At 57.6% G+C, this 17,432-nt stretch overlaps 2 protein-coding genes across 2 annotated transcripts; one reads left to right on the forward strand and one right to left on the reverse strand.

The window, feature by feature from the left end:
- Positions 1–2,459: 2,459 nt before the first annotated feature.
- On the forward strand, positions 2,460–12,075 carry ITPKA (inositol-trisphosphate 3-kinase A). The gene is made up of 7 exons (XM_025390316.1): positions 2,460–3,071; positions 9,965–10,061; positions 10,137–10,353; positions 10,498–10,702; positions 10,920–11,021; positions 11,304–11,375; positions 11,478–12,075. Exons 1-7 carry the CDS (start codon positions 2,583–2,585, stop codon positions 11,679–11,681), a joined length of 1,386 nt encoding a protein of 461 aa, XP_025246101.1. The 5' UTR covers positions 2,460–2,582; the 3' UTR covers positions 11,682–12,075.
- A 78-nt stretch (positions 12,076–12,153) lies between these two features.
- On the reverse strand, positions 12,154–16,748 carry LTK (leukocyte receptor tyrosine kinase). The gene is made up of 12 exons (XM_025390482.1): positions 16,595–16,748; positions 16,088–16,183; positions 15,621–15,816; positions 14,416–14,506; positions 14,215–14,279; positions 13,903–14,032; positions 13,712–13,809; positions 13,477–13,569; positions 13,277–13,378; positions 13,015–13,149; positions 12,851–12,941; positions 12,154–12,755 (listed from the first exon to the last, which is right to left on the reverse strand). Exons 1-12 carry the CDS (start codon positions 16,626–16,628, stop codon positions 12,507–12,509), a joined length of 1,380 nt encoding a protein of 459 aa, XP_025246267.1. The 5' UTR covers positions 16,629–16,748; the 3' UTR covers positions 12,154–12,506.
- Positions 16,749–17,432: the final 684 nt, after the last annotated feature.

A 17,432-nucleotide genomic window follows, 5' to 3' on the forward strand; every position in this document is an offset into this window, starting at 1 on the left:
CACTTAACCTCTTTGTTACTTCTGAAATGTGAACGAGGAGGATAGATGGATATAAGGCCCCCTACTGCTCTAAGAATCTATGGGATTGGATTTCAGTTCAGCATCCATTTCCAGGTTTGCCCTCACCTTTCCAGTGACAGACATCTGGGCAGGTAGGTCAAAGAGCAATTCTCTGGCTGCTGGTATAGCAGACCTAAGGCTTGGGCAAGTGCCTGATACAGAAGAAAAAGAATTACCCCTTTTTCTCGGCAGCCAGGATAGAGACCCAGTGCCCAGCCTGCTTATACCTCCAACCCGGCCCATCCATCGCCTGACACACGAGTGCTGGGCGTTTTCTTGTCCCTCATTGCCGGCCCTACCTTTCCAGTTCTGGCAGTTTCTTGCTGGCTCTCCCTGCCTTGGGTTTCCCCCCAGCCCCCTCTCTGAGGGCAGCACCTTCCCATGTCCTGCCACAGGTCAGTGTAGCTGTGAAGGAGGCAGAGGAGTGAGTGTCTGAGACACGAGTGATCCAGGGCCTTCAAGCTGCAGAGTACAACCCTCGCACACAAGCTCGGATTCCTCCAGACGGTTGTCTTAGAGAAGGTGGAGATGTGATTTCCCGGGTTCTCCATGAAGGAGTCAACTATTCAAATTCCTCTATGTTCTTCTTCCTCTTACCCCTTCATTCCCTCTGTTTCTCCTGCCTTCCTCATCGCCATTCTTTCTTACATTATTTTGCTTCTTTCCTCAGTTCTCCAGGATCTTCACCTATTTATTTATTTTGAGATAGGGTATTACTCTGTCACCCAGACTGCAGTGCAGTGGAATGGTCATGGTTCTCTGCAGCCTTGACCTCCTGGGCTCAAACAATCCTCTCACCTCAGCCTCCTAAGTAGCTGGGACCACAGGTGCATGCCAACACGACCAGAGTTTTTTTTTTGTTTTGTTTTGTTTTTAGACAAGTTATCACTCTGTTGCCCAGGCTGGAGTGCAGGGTGTGGTGGTGGAGTGTGGTGGTCATCTCAGCTCACTGCAGCCTCGACCTCCTAGGCTCAAGTGATCCTTCCACTTCAGCCTCCCACCGAGTAGCTGGGACTACAGGTGCATGGCACCACACCTGGCTAATATTCTGTATTTTTAGTAGAGATAGGGTTTTACCATGTTGCCCAGGCTGGTCTCGAACTCCTGGGTTCAAGCAATCTGCCTGCCTTGCCCTCCCAAAGCGCTGGGGTTACAAGCGTGAGCCACTAAGCTTTGCCGAAGATTCCCCATGTTCCCACTGAACTTCCTTTTTCCTTCTCCTGGGTCACTCCTGAGCCCTGGCTGAGGGGAGAGAAGGGAAGGATAGCTCCTCCTGTGGCCGTCTCAGCATCCAAGGCAATCCTTCTGGGACTGCTCTGTCCCCAGGGCCCCAGCCATTCCCAGGCACTGAGTGCCTGAGGGGGGACCCTCACTCCTCTGGCACTATGGGAAGATAGGAAAACAGTGACTTCTCCTCAAAGCAGCCTCGCCGGTCAGCTGACTACCAACATGGGAAGTGGCCGAAGATCCACATGGGATAACGCGATAAGCACTTTGTAGTGTCTGAAACTCTTAAACATCAGTGCTGTCTTCCCAGTTTTACAGACACAACTCTGTGGGTTGGGTGAGGTTTTCTTAAATGTACAAATGCAGAAATATACGGAGGGGGTAAAGGGACTGCCTAAAAATCACATCTAGAGTGTGGTGTACCTGATTTCAAATCTTTTATTTTACTCTCGCGGCAACGGGAGAATCCGCAGTCAAGGGAAGTGAAATAACTTGCTGAACGCCGCACAGCGGACTCCAAGCCCGGAGCTCCTAGAGGAGAGGAGGAGGAAGGCGGGCTCAGCTCCCGCCACCCAGCAGCGGGGGAGATGCAGTCCGGGACTCGGCTGAGCCACGGGGACAGATCCAGGCCCCGCCCCCTGACCTTGTTCTCTGCCCGCCGGGAAGTGGGGAGCTTGCGGGGAGCAGCCTCAGCTCGTCCCTGGGGCAGAGTCTCCACTTGGGTGCACGCCCTGGGGTGGGGCTTATTTGGGAGGCTGGTGGCCTTGAACTCTGTTCAGGAGCTTGGGCCGGAGAAAGGCCCCGGAGACTTGAAGCCCTTGTCCGGGAGGGATGAAACACGCAAAGGAACCCGGGGAACGGGGTAGGGGACCAAGAGCAGGACCAGCTCCTCCTGCGCGGGGACAGGGCCAGTGGAGCGGCCTGGAGGAATCCCTCCCAGCCGCGAAGCCCGGGAAGGCTGCGAGGCCCCGGCGCGGAGCGGCCCCTCCCACCTCCCCGAGGGCGGGCGGAGCAAAGCCTTGGGGCCCGGGCCCAGGTTTTGTGCCTGCGGAGGCTGGACTTCCCCGCCACCCCGAGGAGCCACCGCGGGCCTTCTGTGCCTGGCAGGGTCCCTGGGAGGCCCGCGCTTTCTCTGAAAGTGAAAGGAGTGGGCGGGGGGCGCGGCCGAGGCGGGGCGCGGGCGGGCAGCGGCGCAGGCTCCGCCCCGGGGCCGTCTCCAGCCGGGGGCGCCGAGCCGCTCCAGTCCCCGGCGCGCCGCGGGCTGGTGGGCTCAGCGGCGGCGCCGGCACTGGGAAATGACCCTGCCCGGGGGCCCAACGGGCATGGCGCGGCCGGGGGGCGCGAGGCCTTGCAGCCCGGGGCTGGAGCGGGCCCCGCGCCGGAGTGTCGGGGAGCTGCGCCTGCTCTTCGAGGCGCGCTGTGCGGCGGTCGCTGCGGCCGCCGCCGCGGGGGAGCCCCGGGCTCGCGGGGCCAAGCGGCGTGGGGGACAGGTCCCCAACGGGCTTCCGCGGGCTCCCCCGGCCCGGGTGATCCCTCAGCTGACCGTGACAGCCGAGGAGCCCGACGTGCCCCCGACCAGCCCTGGGCCGCCCGAGCGGGAGAGGGACTGCCTCCCGGCAGCGGGCTCTTCGCACCTGCAGCAGCCGCGCCGCCTTTCCACCTCGTCGGTCTCCTCCACTGGCTCCTCGTCGCTGCTCGAGGACTCGGAGGACGACCTGCTGAGCGACAGTGAGAGCCGGAGCCGCGGCAACGTGCAGCTGGAAGCGGGCGAGGACGTGGGTCAGGTACGGGCCGCGGGGGCGGGGCCAGCGCCGGGCGCGGGGGCTGCGCGGGGGACCCAGCTCGGAGCTCCCGGAGGACCCGCTCCTGTCCATGCTCCCTCCCGCGGAAGGTCCTGTTCTCGCGGTTTAGGAGGAATCTGGGGGTCAGAGGGAGGCGCCTGGCCGACCTCTCGCCTGGGCAACTTTCATTCCGGCTCCGCGGGCGAGTCGTGGCGCTGGCCCTGGGGCGTCTAAGAAGCGGGGCGAGGAGCAGGCGACCCGCCGCGGGGACTGGGCGAAGCGCGGGTAGCGGACCTTGTTGGCTGTGGGGTAGGACATGAGGGATCGGAGGGGCTGAGCCTTGCCGGGTGAACCCTCGGAAGGAGAGGGGCGAAGGAGCGTTTCCCTCACTCCCCGCCCCCTCTCTAGTGCCGTGGCCCCACCCCCGCCGTTGCCACGGTTTCCCTCTCCTGAGTGGGAGTGGAGCGGCGCTCCAGGCTCTGCTCGGGAGCCGCTGCCGTCTGCTCCCAGCGCCCGCACGAGGCGTGGACGCAGGGGAGGGAGGGGCGTAGGCCTGGGAGCTCTGGCTGGGAGCGGAACGCAGCCCACCCGGTGCGAGCCCTGCCTCCCATCCTCCCGGCTCGCCGCTCCTGAGCGCTGCAGAGAGGGACGGTAAACTGAGGCTGCAAGGGGGCGGGATCAGCCTGCTAGTCTCTGCCTCCGATAGCCTGGGTGTTCTGGGACCAGGTCTGACCCTCGGAAAACACAGCCCCGGGCACTGTTAAGTCATTCCTGACGCCCGCCACTAGGGATGTGCGGCTCCCGGGACACCCTCCTTGTTCCCCTCGTTTTAACCACGGCCAAATACCTTGAATAACTGTCCGTGGTCAGCGCGCAGGACTTGCTTTAGATCCACGTTAGACAAGTGTCCCTGAGGCCGAGGAAGAGGCGAGGGGCGCCCCTGGCCTCGGGCGTCTGGGGCCTGCCCAGAAGGCCGGGTCGGGTCGGCTCGGCAGGGCGGGGAGAGCTGTGGCCGCGCGTCTGCTCCGCCGCACACTCAATGGGACAAGGCGGGGAAGCTGTGGCGACTTGCAGGGGTTCACAATCCCGGAGGGCGATGGGGTTTGTCAGTGATACCAGAAGGGAAAAGCCTCACAGATCAGGAACACCTCCTGCCGCCAGGTGCTGGGTGCGCCGGGCTCGGTTACGAGCCCTGCCGCTTCCCCTTCTCCCGCGGTGCTCAGGGCAGCCCCGGACCCAGGATCGTTTCTGGGGTAACCCTTGCCTAGGTCAGGGGGCGGATGCCGGGGCTTCGCAGGATGGTGGAGTGTGGGGAAAAGCCTGAGCAGCAGCTCCGGGGGCGCGGCCCCCGCCGAAGTTCTGACACCTCAGAGGCGGCGCAGGCGAAAGGGCGCGAAGCGCGGGCGCGTCCCGTTTCCCTCTTCCGCCCGCAGGGACTCGGCGAAGTGCCTGGGAGAGGGAGTGTGCTAGGAGGAGGTCCCGCAGCCCATGCCTGGGTGTAGGAGAGACCGCCCCGGCTGAGGTCAAGCCTCGAGGACCTGGGCGACCCCGCCGCCCCCGAGCCGTCCGGAGTCGGTGCAAGTCGCCGCTGAGGGCCTTTCCAGCTCCAAGGCTGCGGCTTCCAGGCCTTCCCCACCCCTAGGCCCGCCGGGGCCTCCCCGAAGGCAAACAGCCACAGCAGCAGCAGATAAGCCAGGGGCTGTTGACAGAGGCTGCCTGCGTCCGTGTGGAAGGGCCCAGGGCGGACTTTGCCTCGCGGCGGGTCCCAGAGCCGCACAGCGCGCCCGCCCAGGCCAATTTAGGGCTTTCCCAGGCAGGAAGCAAGGCAGGTCCGGCTGACCATGAAGGATGCACCTGGGCCGGACTCTAGGACTCCTGGCTTACCAGCCCCTTACGCGCGGCCCATGCAGGCCGAAGCCCAGGAAGGTTCTGCCTGCCTGCCTGCCTCTGCCTGGGGCATATGTAGTCCCCTTCACCTCCTAGGAGCTCTCTCCAGCCTGCCCAGAGCAGGGGAATTGAGACTGGGCAGCCTCACTCTGGCAGAGGAAAAAGTCATGGGCAGGCTTTTCCTAACCAGCCAGGGGAGAAGTTGGAGGCCCACCCCCAAGGTCAGCTTCATGATTCTAAGGCCTTGCCTGCCTCCTCAAACAATTGTGGGGTGTTGCTGGAGGAAAAGAGAGGGTGTTTGGCTCCTGTTCATCTGGTTTTCTTCTTGCTGTGCTCCAGGATAGGTAAGGAGACCTGGATGCCATCCCCTCCTGGACTCAGAATTCCCACACATCACTTTCCACTAATTATAGAGCAGAATTTAGGTTAACAGACTTCCTTTTTAAAAAGCTAATGCCCATGGGAAGGTGAAGTCGTGGCTCACTTATACCTTAGTGCAAATCGTTTTATAAATTTAAACTGATTGCTCTCCCCACCACCACGACCACAGGGAGTGCTAGTTTGATAGGGCAATTGGAACATGGGGAGGGTGTTGGGCTGGTAGAGAGCTTCCACCAGAGCCTGGATGACTGGAGGCAGGAAGCAAGGGTGAGTGCCGAAGACAGAGCATTCACCCATCTGCCGGTCTGCTCTGGCGTCAGCAGGTGTCTTCAAGGCTTCCAAATAGAGCTTAGACAAAGGAGGGTCTGAGGCTAGTAACCAATCTCTCCCTAGGCAATCCTGGCCTTTGCCTCAAGATACCCAGGTAGCCTCTGGCTGTGTGTTGGTCTCCCAGAGAGAGCACCTTCGTGGAGGGAGGCCTGAGCCAGAGGATGTTCAAGCGCCTCCAGGCGTCAAGCAATTCTACTGCCTTAGCCTCCCAAGTAGCTGGGATTACAGGTGCCTACCACCACACTGGCTAAGTTTTGTATTTTTAATAGAGATGGGGTTTCACCATGTTGGCCAGGCTGCTCTTGAACTCCTGACCTCAAGTGATCCATCCGCCTTGGCCTCCCAAAGTGCTGAGACTACAGGTGTGAGCCACTGCGCCTGGCCTTAGATTCATTTTTAAAAGCGTGATGTTCTCTGGGGGAGGTATCTCCCTAAGATGGAAGGTGGCAGTGAGTTGAATTCCATGACGCTCGTACAACTCCTGCCATGTTTGGCCATACCCATTACTGGCAGGGGGGCTAAATCTATCATAGCAACCTCAGGTGGTGGAACGGAGAGCTCAGATGAGATAATGGGTATGAAAATTTTTTGTAGGCTGGGAGCAGTGGCTCACACTTGTAATCCCAGCATGTTGGGAATCCAAGGCGGGAGGATCACTTCAACCCAGGAGTTCGAGGCCAGCCTGGGCAACATGGCAAAATCCTGTCTCTATTAAAAATACAAAAAAAAAAAAAAAAAATGGCATGGTGGCTCACACCTGCAATCCCAGCACTTTAGGAGGCCATGGTGGGTGGATCACTTGAGGCCAGGAGTTTGAGACCAGCCTGGCCAACATGATGAAATGCTGTATTTTAGCAATACAAAAATTAGCCAGGCGTGGTGGTGCACGCCTGTAATCCCAGCTACTCAGGAGGCTGAGGCAGGAGAATTGCTTGAACCTGAAAGACAGAGGTTGCAGTGAGCCGAGATCACACTACTCAAATACATACATACATACATACATACATACAAAAATACAAAAAATCAACCAGGCATGGTGACTCACACCTGTAGTCCCAGCTACTCTGGAGGCTGAGGTGGGAGGATCACCTGAACTCTGGAAGTCCAGGATGCAGTGAGCTGTGATCGCACCACTGGACTCCAGCCTGGGCAATGGGAGTGAGACCTTGTCTCAAAAAAAAAAAAAAAGTATTTTGTAACCTGCTAGCTAGGACTGGCCTTAGTTGCTGCTGCTCTTGACTCTTATGAAATGCAGAAAACCAAGGTCAAGAGAGTAGGTGATGATGCCATTTTACCCCTGCTTGGGAGCAGGTCCATCAATCAAATGGTAGTAGCCCAGGTTTTCAGACACACATCAAATCTTCTACCAGGCCCACCTTCTAGCCCTCCTCACTGCTTCTGCACAGCTCTAAAAGGATGGTACATTTCCCTCACCCTGCCTAACCCAAGGCAAGTTTCCTCTTCACTACATCTGTTCTGGTCCCACTATCCCCCAAATTCTTCTAGCAGGTCCCTACAGCCATTAAATTCATTCTTTTGGATAAAGGCAAAGGTGACCATCCAGTAGAGAGGGCCCCCAGGCAGGTCTCAGCGTTCCCCAGAAGTCAAAACTCAGACTGCCTTAATGCTGCACCTCACTTCACCACATACAAAGCACTTTCTCATGCCATATCCCATTTAACCCCCAAAGGGAGGCAGGATGGTAGCATCCTGCTGGGGATACTTTGGAACCTGCTGGGGCAATTGAAACATGGGGAGGGAGGATGGGCTGATAGAGAGCTTCAGCCAGAGATGTGGAGGCTGGAGCAGGGCGTGAGGGGATGTAACTCCCCTTGATTTCCTTCTGTAAGATGGGAATAATACCACTTCATGCACTTGCTATGCATGTGCATTCGTTATGGCTCTCAAACTGAGTGTGGGAGAAGGGGGTACAGGATGGTGCTGCTGAATATACACGGCACATATATCATCTTCTTGGAATTTTACTTGAGGGTTTGGAGGTGGTGAGTTTTATAATAAAACTTGGATTTATTATGCAGCAGAATGCAAACCTGCTGTGTATTTAAAGATTTCAAAAGGAGTTTGAAAGTGATGTCATGCTTCTAGTGGGCTGCTTCTGGCTACACCCCCAGATCCCTGGGGACTGGGCACGTGATCACACCCTAGTGTGCCATGTAAGGGCTTCGGTAGGAAAGTGGGAGCAATGCTGCCTGATGAAAGATGAGAAAGTGCCTGACATGCAATAGGCAGGCAGCATTTGATGGTTCATGTTACGGCAGCAGCTATGTCCTCCCAGGGGAAACAGGCCCACACAAATGGCAGTATTTGGTTGGGTTCACTCGGATGGAAGGTGACACAGCCATGACTGCAACCAACTACTGACTCCCCCACCCAGTGCTCTGTCATAACCTCCATTTCCTCCCCATGGGAAAGGGCTTTATGGTCAGCAGCCCTCCTCTACTTAGGCCACCCCCTCAGTTCTCCCTCTCTCTCTTAGAACTCCCTCTTGTCAGGGAGGTATATTCCTGTGGGGGCGTAACATGTGTAACTGTGCTAAAAGGCAAGCGCCTCTGGGGGGAGGCAGCAGACGCAGCTGACATGAGCCAACCTGTGCACTTCAGAGAGGACACAGGGCTGCTGAGTTGTGGGTGGGACAAGGAGAGGTCCAGAGGATGGGATGCTCTCAGGATTAGCTGGAGGCTAGAAAAGATAAGGGACACACCAAAAAAAAAAAAAAAAACCCTCCATCTCCTTCCCAGGTTTGTCTAAGTTGACAGGCTCTCAGGTTTGCACCTTATTTTATTTTATTTTATTTTATTTTATTTTATTTTTGAGATGGAATCTCAGGCTAGAGTGCAGTGGCTCGATCTCGACTCACTGCAACCTCCACCTCCTGGGTTCAAGCGATTCTCCTGCCTCAGCCTCCCGAGTAGCTGGGACCAGGCACATGCCACCATGTCCGGCTAATTTTTGTATTTTTAGTAGAGACAGGGTTTCACCATGTTGGCTAGGATGGTCTTGATCTCTTGACCTCGTGATCCAACCACTTCGATCTCCCAAAGTGCTGGGATTACAGGCGTGAGCCATCACGCCCAGCCCTGCACCTTATTTTCATGGCTTAAAATTTCTGGGTCTAGATCAAAACCAAGGGTGCCCTGGGCCTTGCCAGCTAATGAGTGCATGGAATCCAGGGATAGCAAGAGAGGCTTGGAAAGCCCCAGCCTGTTCTTTCTCCAGGCCCTGCCAGGCTGGCCTCCCTGCCCTGGGCCTGTGTACAGGTTTGTTTCTGTGTATGTCTGTCTTCCCCTAAATGAGAGGAACCAAGGTCCCAAGTGAAGGAATCAGTGATTGAGATTTGTTCAGCTTCTGCCTCATATCATGGAATGGGATGGGGGAGCTGGGCGCCTGTCATGCTCAAGACTTATTTACTACTCACAGCAACCCAGTAAGGATAGTTATTGCCTCATTTTGTAGATCCTTTTCTTACATATGCACAAAGGCTTGTTTCTTGGGTCCTGGAATCTTTTGCGGCATTGGTAGTAATAAAAATTTGGGGGCTGGGTGCGGTAGCTCATGCCTGTAATCCCAGCACTTTGAAGAGGCCGAAGTGGGTGGATCACCTGAGGTCAGGAGTTGGAGACCAGCCAGACCAATGTGGTGAAACCCTGTCCCTACTAAAAATACAAAAAAATTAGCTGGGCGTGGTGGTGTGCACCTGTAGTCTCAGCTACTCGGGAGGCTGAAACAAGAAAACCGCTTGAACCCTGGAGGTAGAGGTTGCAGTGAGGCGAGATCGCACCACTGCACTCCAGCCTGGGCGACAGAGCAAGACTCCATCTGGGGGGAAAAAAAAAAAAAAAAAAAAAAAAATTGGCCCTACTCTAGACCTACTTAGAATTTCCCTGCGGTAGGCCTGATAATCTGCAATTTTTAACAAGGGTGACCATCAGGTAATTCCGATGCTCACAACAGTTCAAACACCTCGACAGAGCATTTTCGTAACTTGCCCACGCGTTCTTCAGTGGCAGAGCTGGAGCGTAAACCGGGGGCTTCAGATGCTAAGTCCAGGCTCTTGACAGCTCATTGGAGACGCTGGAATCACCTTCACTGCGCCTGTATCAGCGCCCGCCACACAGGCGCACAATAAACCTTCCCAGAGTGAATGAATGAATGAATGACTCATCCAGCCCCAGCTGCTTCCGGTGGGTCGGGGGCGTGGTGAGACCCTGTTTCAGTGGAGGGAGGGCTTATGCATTGCCGAGACACCGATTTGCAGACTTTGACCCTGTCGCTTTCAGAAAAGCCACTGGCAGAAGATCCGAACCATGGTCAATCTGCCGGTCATAAGCCCTTTCAAGAAGCGCTACGCCTGGGTGCAGCTGGCAGGGCACACAGGTGAGCCGCGGGGCGGGTGGGCAGGTGCCCGCGACGGGAAGGGGCTGGGCGGCGCTGACGGATGCAGGTCCACAGGGAGTTTTAAGGCGGCGGGCACCAGCGGGCTGATCCTGAAGCGCTGCTCGGAGCCGGAGCGCTACTGCCTGGCGAGGCTGATGGCTGACGCGCTGCGCGGCTGCGTGCCTGCCTTCCACGGCGTGGTGGAGCATGACGGCGAAAGCTACCTGCAGCTGCAGGACCTACTAGATGGCTTCGACGGGCCCTGTGTGCTCGACTGCAAAATGGGCGTCAGGTATGCGTGCCCTGCCAGGTTGGTTGGGGGATCAAGTGGGGGTCCGGGGCTGGGACAACTGCTTGAGGGGGGCCCGAGGCGAGAGCTCGAAGGGGTCTCCGTGTGCGCCCCCTTATGCCCTGGCCGCTGCCCGCGCCCCCACAGGACTTACCTAGAGGAGGAGCTGACCAAGGCCCGTGAGCGGCCCAAGCTACGGAAGGACATGTACAAGAAGATGCTGGCGGTGGATCCTGAAGCGCCCACTGAGGAGGAGCACGCGCAGCGCGCAGTCACCAAGCCACGCTACATGCAGTGGCGGGAAGGCATCAGCTCCAGCACCACGCTCGGCTTCCGCATCGAGGGCATCAAGGTGGGGCAGGCGCGCTTCGACTGGCACCGCCCCAGCCCCACTGCGCCCTGTCTTTCCCGATCTGTCGGCGCCCACCTCCTCCGCTCCCGCCCTGCCTGCCCCTCCACCCTCTCCCACCACCTCGCAGTCCCCTGCAACTGGGAGGTACCACTGCCCTAGGCTGTCCTCTTCCCCACTGGCGGGCCTGGGGCCCCTGACACTCCTGTCCCACCTCCAGAAAGCGGACGGTTCCTGCAGCACCGACTTCAAGACTACGCGAAGCCGGGAGCAGGTGCTTCGCGTCTTTGAAGAGTTTGTGCAAGGAGACGAGGAAGTGCTGGTGAGAGCGGGATCCCAACCCTGAGGTGTTAGGGAGCCTGAAACTAGGGACTGCCCCTGTCATCTGGCCCAGTGCCCTCAGCTGTGTCCCCACCGTGGCCTTCACCACACTGGGTCGCAACTGCTCTAGGCTCCTTCCCTTCGGGGCCACGCCGGGCGGCGTCCTGGGTCTTCCTCACAGCGGCATTTGCCAAGCCCAGCCTGGGTCCCGGCTCCTTATCGTTAGCAGGGGTTCACTTGGCGTTTAATTAACTTGCCCTCCTCTCCCACCCACCCTCTGCAGAGGCGGTATCTGAACCGCCTGCAGCAGATCCGGGACACCCTGGAGGTCTCTGAGTTCTTCAGGAGGCACGAGGTAAGCCGTGGCCGCCTGGGTGCCTGGCCGCGAGGGCTAGGGCGGGAACCCGGCGGGGGCATCTCTGGGCAGGGCCGCGGCCTGACCATGCGGGGCTCGCAGGTGATCGGCAGCTCGCTCCTCTTTGTGCACGATCACTGCCATCGCGCCGGCGTGTGGCTCATCGACTTCGGCAAGACCACGCCCCTCCCCGATGGCCAGATCCTGGACCACCGGCGGCCCTGGGAGGAGGGCAATCGCGAGGACGGCTATTTGCTGGGGCTGGACAATCTCATTGGCATCCTGGCCAGCCTGGCTGAGAGATGAGGCTGGACTCCTGTCCCTGTGGGCCGCCGCCCTGACATGTGGACCTGCAGCTTTGTCCCCACCGTGCATGCCGGCTTGAGACTGGAGCCCCGCGGTGCAGGGCAGTTCACCGGGTCCGGCAGGGCCAGGTGCCAACCACTAAGGGGGGGCACTGCCGATGCCAGGGGTTTCGCCCACCCCGGGCCCCAGCGTTCCCAGAGCCGAATGACACTAACTTATAGGAGGGGAGGGGGCAAAGGGCTTCTTCCTCAGGCCAGCTTTTCTGAGGAGGCTCTGCCCTCTCCAGAGGGGCCAGACCGTGGATTTTATTTAGCAAGCCTAGACCTTCTGGTCTAACCTCTCACACTACGATGGACTCCCCTTCCTAATAAAACTCAAAGACAAGATGCAGCTTCCTGTGCCTCAGCCCTCCGCCCCTCCCTCCTCTGGTGCCCTCTTCCTGTATCCCTGGCATCCACTCAGATCGCGGGAAGATGAGAAGCGCTTTTTATTAGAAGCATCTGCAGGGTGGGGTTCTGCCCAGATGAAGGAGGCTCATAGTAGGAGGGCAATCCAGTGCTCCCCATGGACGCCTGGGGTGTGTGTAAGGTGGCCTCTGGCCCAAAGATCAAAAGCTGGAAGTGGCTGGGCCTTTCCCTGGGAGGCCTGGGCTGGTTTCCAGCATGGCATGTGCAGTGCTGCCAGGCCAGCTCCGAGACAGGCCCAGACACAGAGCACAGACTGCAGGGAAAAGGGGCTGCTGGCATAACAGGCCACCCAGGAGCCTGAGGAGTACAGGGAGGGACCCTCAGTGCCTCAGTCCTCACCCTCAGGGCTCCTTGGGGCTCAGGAGCGATAGGTGGGATTCCAGAGGTTCTGAGGTTGGAGGCCCCTGGATTTGAGGGGCTTGAGGCCAGAGGAAAGCCAGGGGCCAAGAGGGCTACCTCCCCAACTTTTCAACTTCCCTGGACTCAGTTCCTGGGGCTGTGGGGGTCTTAGGCACGCCAAAGATCTGTTCCCCAGCCCAGAAGCCCCTTCCTCCTCTGGGGTGGGCCCCAGCTCCATTGGCAGGGGTGAATTCAGCACATCAGGGTCCTGTAATGAAGAGTCAGGCAGCACCGGGCATAGAGTTTTCTGGCCCCGCCTCCTGACCCACAAGACCAGGATGTCAGATTAGGTCAGGGGCACACCTGAGTGCAGTACTGAAGACGCTCCAAGATGCTGGCAAAGCTGGGGCGGAGCTCAGGCTCGTGCTGCCAACACTGGGTCATGATGCGGTACCTGGGGAGAGGCAAGAGTTCATGCCCACCCATGGCTGTGAAGGACCTCCCTTCCCAGGCAGCACTCAACTCACACAGGCCCTGGGCAGCCCCTAGGAGGGTCCATCCGGCCCCCTGCAACGACGAAGTCCAGCACCTCCTGGTTGGTGCGCCCAGGATAGGGCATGTAGCCCAGTGAGAAGATCTCCCAGAGAAGCACCCCAAAAGACCTGCATCACAAGTGGGGGAACCAAGTGAGACCCGTCAGGTGCAGCCTCCCCTCACATGAGGTGGCTGGAAAGGACAGGATTAGCCTCAGGGGAGGGGAACAGAGGAGAAGGGGAAGGGTATTATCACCAGGAATCTGTCTTGGATGTGAAGATGCCCTCCAGGAAGGCCTCTGGGGGCATCCACTTGACTGGGAGCAAGGCCCGGTCCCCCCTGCGGTAATAACTGGCCCTACAGGAGGGAGGAGGTGCATGATGAGTTGTTTACCACCAAGGTGCAGGCAAAACCCCCTTGGAGCAAGAGCCTTCCCACCTCCCCAAGTTCCGCACCGGTAGATATCTCGTGCCATCCCGAAGTCCCCAATCTTGGCCACACGGCTGGGCCCAGTGCAGCTCAGCAGGCAGTTCCGCGCAGCAATATCCCTACAGAGTAGGCAAAACAATCACTGCCAGAATTCAGAAGTTCTTGCTCTTCCTGATCTATTTCCTTAAAAGCTGTGTGGAAGGGCTGTTCCTTGGGGAGGGAGTGGGGATGCGGGTCCCCTGAGCCAGGACTGCTCCTAACCTGTGGATGAAGTGATTTTCCTCCAGGTAGTGGCAGCCCTGGGCTATGTCCTGGGCCAGTTGCAGCAGATCCCGCATGACCAGAGGTGATGGCTGGTCCTGGGTCAGGCAGAGGGACATCAGTCCATGCAGGTCTCAGACACATGGACAGGGTCTTTAGAGGGGCCTGGGGGGCTGAGACAAGGGTCTCACCAGGTGTGGACGACTGTGCCTCAGGAAACTCTTCATGTCCCCTCCAGACATCAGTTCCAGCAGAATGAGGCGAGGGGTGGCCCTCAGGCTGAGCCCCACACACCGCACAATGTTCTGATGGCTGAACTTGCTGAGTGGGGTGGTGGACATACCCCGTCACCAGCAGGGAGATGGAAACTATGTTCTAGGCTCCACAAAGCTGGAAAGGCCCTCTGTGTCCCCTGACTTGCTACCTCAGCCTCAGGGTGAAGAGAAGCTGCTCCTGAGCCTTCCCTTCCCGCCTTCCAGCCCTGCCCCTGGTCCCGCATGCACCTGATGATGAGTGCCTCCATGAGGAAATCCAGCTCATCCTGAGGAGAGCAGAGTTCTGGCAGAGTCTGGGGAGGAAAAGGGCACAGTTTCTGAGTTGCCCTGGACACATCGGGAGGGGGGTTAACCCTAGCTGTAGTCATTGTCCTTCCCTTCAGGGTGTTCCACTCTTCTACCCCCAGCCAGAAGTCCCAATCCTCTCACCTTGATAGCCACCTGCAGGGGACTGGAGTCCCCAGGAAGGCCAATTACCAGTCCCTCATACACCTCCCCAAAGGCACCATGGCCCAGGGCTCTGCAGGAAGACAGGTTGGAAGGGAGTGGGCAGGCAGCCTAGAGAAGAGCCCTAGAGAGTCTAGTATCCCCTTTACCTCCCCTGCCCCTGCCATATGCCCAGCTGACCCTATATAGACTCTCTCCATACCATGGCATGTCCCCAAGTAGAAGCCCTGCAAGGGTGATGCTGACTGGCATAGAGCCAGGGCAAAAGAGAGGGCAGGTGCGGGTCAGAGTCAAGGTGAGAGTGCATGATGAGGACTTCCCTGGTGTCCCTGCAGATGCCCTGGGAGGGAGGCGATCCCTGGGCTCCAAGAGTCATATTCTCTCTTTTTTTTTTTTTTTTTTTTTAAGACAAAGTCTCACTCTGTCACCCAGGCTGGAGTGCAATGGTGCAATCTCGGGTCACTACAACCTCTGCCTCCCGGGTTCAAGTGATTCTCCTGCCTCAGCCTCCTGAGTAGCTGGGATTACAGGCACGTGCCACCACGCCTGGCTAATTTTTGTGTTTTTAGTAGAGACAGGGTTTCACTATGTTGGCCAGGCTGATCTCGAACTCATGACCTCAGGTGATCCGCCTGCCTTGGCCTCCCGAAGTACTGAGATTACAGGCGTGAGATCATATTTTTTTTTTATTGAGACAGAGTCTCACTCTGTCACCCTGGCTGGAGTGCAATGGTGCGATCTCGGCTCACCACGGCTCACCACAACCTCCGCCTCCTGGGTTAAGGCGACTCTCTTGCCTCAGCCTCCCACGTAGCTGGGATTACAGGCATGCACCACCCCGCCCAGATAATTTTGTATTTTTAGTAGAGATGGGGTTTCTCCATGTTGGTCAGGCTGGTCTCAAACCCCCGACCTCAGGTGACCTGCCCGCCTCGACCTCCCAAAGTGTTGGGATTATAGGCGTGAGCCACCGCGCCCAGCTGCGAGATCATATTCTAAGAACTGGGACGGAGAGGTGACTTTGAGCAAGTTCCTTGCCCTTCTGGAGCTTCTCACGGCCTCCCTCTCCCGTACGCAAGGGATGTGGGCCAGATTTTTTCTGGGATTTATAATTCACTACAGCAGGGAGAGAATCAGAGGTGGGGATTCAGACTGCATAGGTTCTCAGGAAGAGGCAGAAGACTCACCTCAGCAGAGTAACATTGGCTGGGGAAACCTCGGTGACACCTGGGGGCAGAGGCCAGGACTGGGCCGGGCCAAGCCCCACCTGGCAGTAATAGGGATTGGGGGCCGTCCTGATGGCAGAGGTTCGAAGCTTGCTCAGCTCAAGCTCAGGGCTCGGCAGCCTCGTCTCCCGCAGGCCCTGCCACTTCTTCTGCTTCACTGGGGGTGGGGAGAATAACGGCACACCCTCTGCCTGCCCATCAGGTCTCCCTCCCCCACCTGCCCAGGACACCCCTCCAGGTGCTCATTCTGGTAAACGTTTTCCCCAGGCCTCCCCAGCTCCCTCCTATCTTAGAGTCCCACAGGAGTCTACCACTGCTCTGCTGCGGTGAGTGGTCGTGAAGTCAGCCCCGGGACCCCACGGAAGCCCACCCCAGCTCATTGGAGAGGAGCAGCCTTGAATCAGCTGTGCCTGCTAGATGCTTCGTACCCAGAATCAGGACCCCACACACCATAAAGAGGCTCAGTGTTGAGGTTGCCACCACAGCCACCATCAGAACCAGAGGGCCTGGGGGGTTGGGCAGGTCTAGGGAGAAAGAGAGACACCTCCAGTGGGAAGGTCTTCTCTGTTCCTCTACCCTCAAGTTTTACCCACGCTTCAAGACTCAGCTCAAGTGTTAATTTTTCCATGAAGCCTTCCCCCATTATCCTGGGCAAAAGCAACCTCTCCCTCTTGAACACCCCTAAGGCACTTTATACCTCCCACAACAATCGTCACTTGAGATATACATTTACATAGCTATATCTAAACAGCCTCCTACACTGGACGACATGCCTCTGAAAGGCACTGTGCACCCATGAATCTCCAGTCCCCTGCCCAGCACCCACCACAGGGCCTGGCACGCAGCAAATCTCTATACCATCTTTCCCAGTGGCCTACTGCTCCTCCCAGTCTGTGACCCCAGGAGTCCAGACCTTGGGCAAAGGTAGGACATACCCATGCAGGTGACGTTATCCACAGCTAGCTCCATGCCTTCTGGGCACAGGCACTCAGCCAACTGGAGCTCTGCCTGCCATTGGCAGTCTTTCAAAGGGCAGTGACTGCAGTTGAGGTGCCTTCGGATTTCTACCTCTCCGTGGTTCTCGGTGACTGTGAGTAAAAGAACTGATATGGTATGGTGTGGTGGGGCTGGGGCTGGGATATATTAAATGCATGCCTTTGGCTGGGTATGGGGGCACACGCCTACAATCACTGCACTTTGGGAGGCCGAGGTGGGCGCATCACCAGAGGTCAGGAGTTCAAGACCAGCCTGGCCAACCCCGCCTCTGCTAAAAATACAAAAATTAGCCGGGTGTGGTGGCGCATGCCTGCAATCCCAGCTACTCCAGAGATTGAGGCTGCAGAATCACTTGAACCTGGGAGGCGGAGGTTGCAGTGACCCAAGCTCGCACCACTGCACTCCAGCCTGGGTGATAGAGTAAGACTCTGTCTCAAAAATAAAAATAAATAAATAAATAAATAAATAAATACATGCCTTTTCCAGCCACATGGTTAATTCTTGTCCAGGACTTTAGAGCAAAGAGCAGCACCAAGCTTACAAGGGCGGTGAGAGAAGCTGGGGGACTTCTGTCAAGCCTGCACACGCCCAGGTATTTGAAGTGAATTCACAGCAAGGGGGTACTTGACAAACACACAGCATGCCCTGCATTGGCATCCAGCACAACTGACAGCCCACTTTTCTTTTTTTTAAGACAGAGTTTTGCTCTTATCGCCCAGGCTGGAGTGCAATGGCATGATGACAGCCCACTTTTCTTTTTTTTTTTTTTTTTTTTTG

Source organism: Theropithecus gelada, chromosome 7a (assembly GCF_003255815.1).
Source record: "Theropithecus gelada isolate Dixy chromosome 7a, Tgel_1.0, whole genome shotgun sequence".
Taxonomy (NCBI): Eukaryota; Metazoa; Chordata; class Mammalia; order Primates; family Cercopithecidae; genus Theropithecus; species Theropithecus gelada.

Excerpts from the sequence above, each read along its gene's own strand:
- LTK (XM_025390482.1), bottom strand. The coding sequence starts at position 16,628 with ATGGAGCTAGCTGTGGATAACGTCACCTGCATGG. Across the intron at positions 14,507-15,620 it reads GCCAATGTTACTCTGCTGAG|AGCCCTGGGCCATGGTGCCT; the intron begins GTGAGTCTTCTG and ends GTCTTCCTGCAG. Across the intron at positions 13,570-13,711 it reads GAAAATCACTTCATCCACAG|GGATATTGCTGCGCGGAACT; the intron begins GTTAGGAGCAGT and ends CCTACTCTGTAG.
- ITPKA (XM_025390316.1), top strand. The coding sequence starts at position 2,583 with ATGACCCTGCCCGGGGGCCCAACGGGCATGGCGCGGCCGGGGGGCGCG. Across the intron at positions 3,072-9,964 it reads CGGGCGAGGACGTGGGTCAG|AAAAGCCACTGGCAGAAGAT; the intron begins GTACGGGCCGCG and ends TGTCGCTTTCAG. Across the intron at positions 11,022-11,303 it reads AAGGAGACGAGGAAGTGCTG|AGGCGGTATCTGAACCGCCT; the intron begins GTGAGAGCGGGA and ends CACCCTCTGCAG.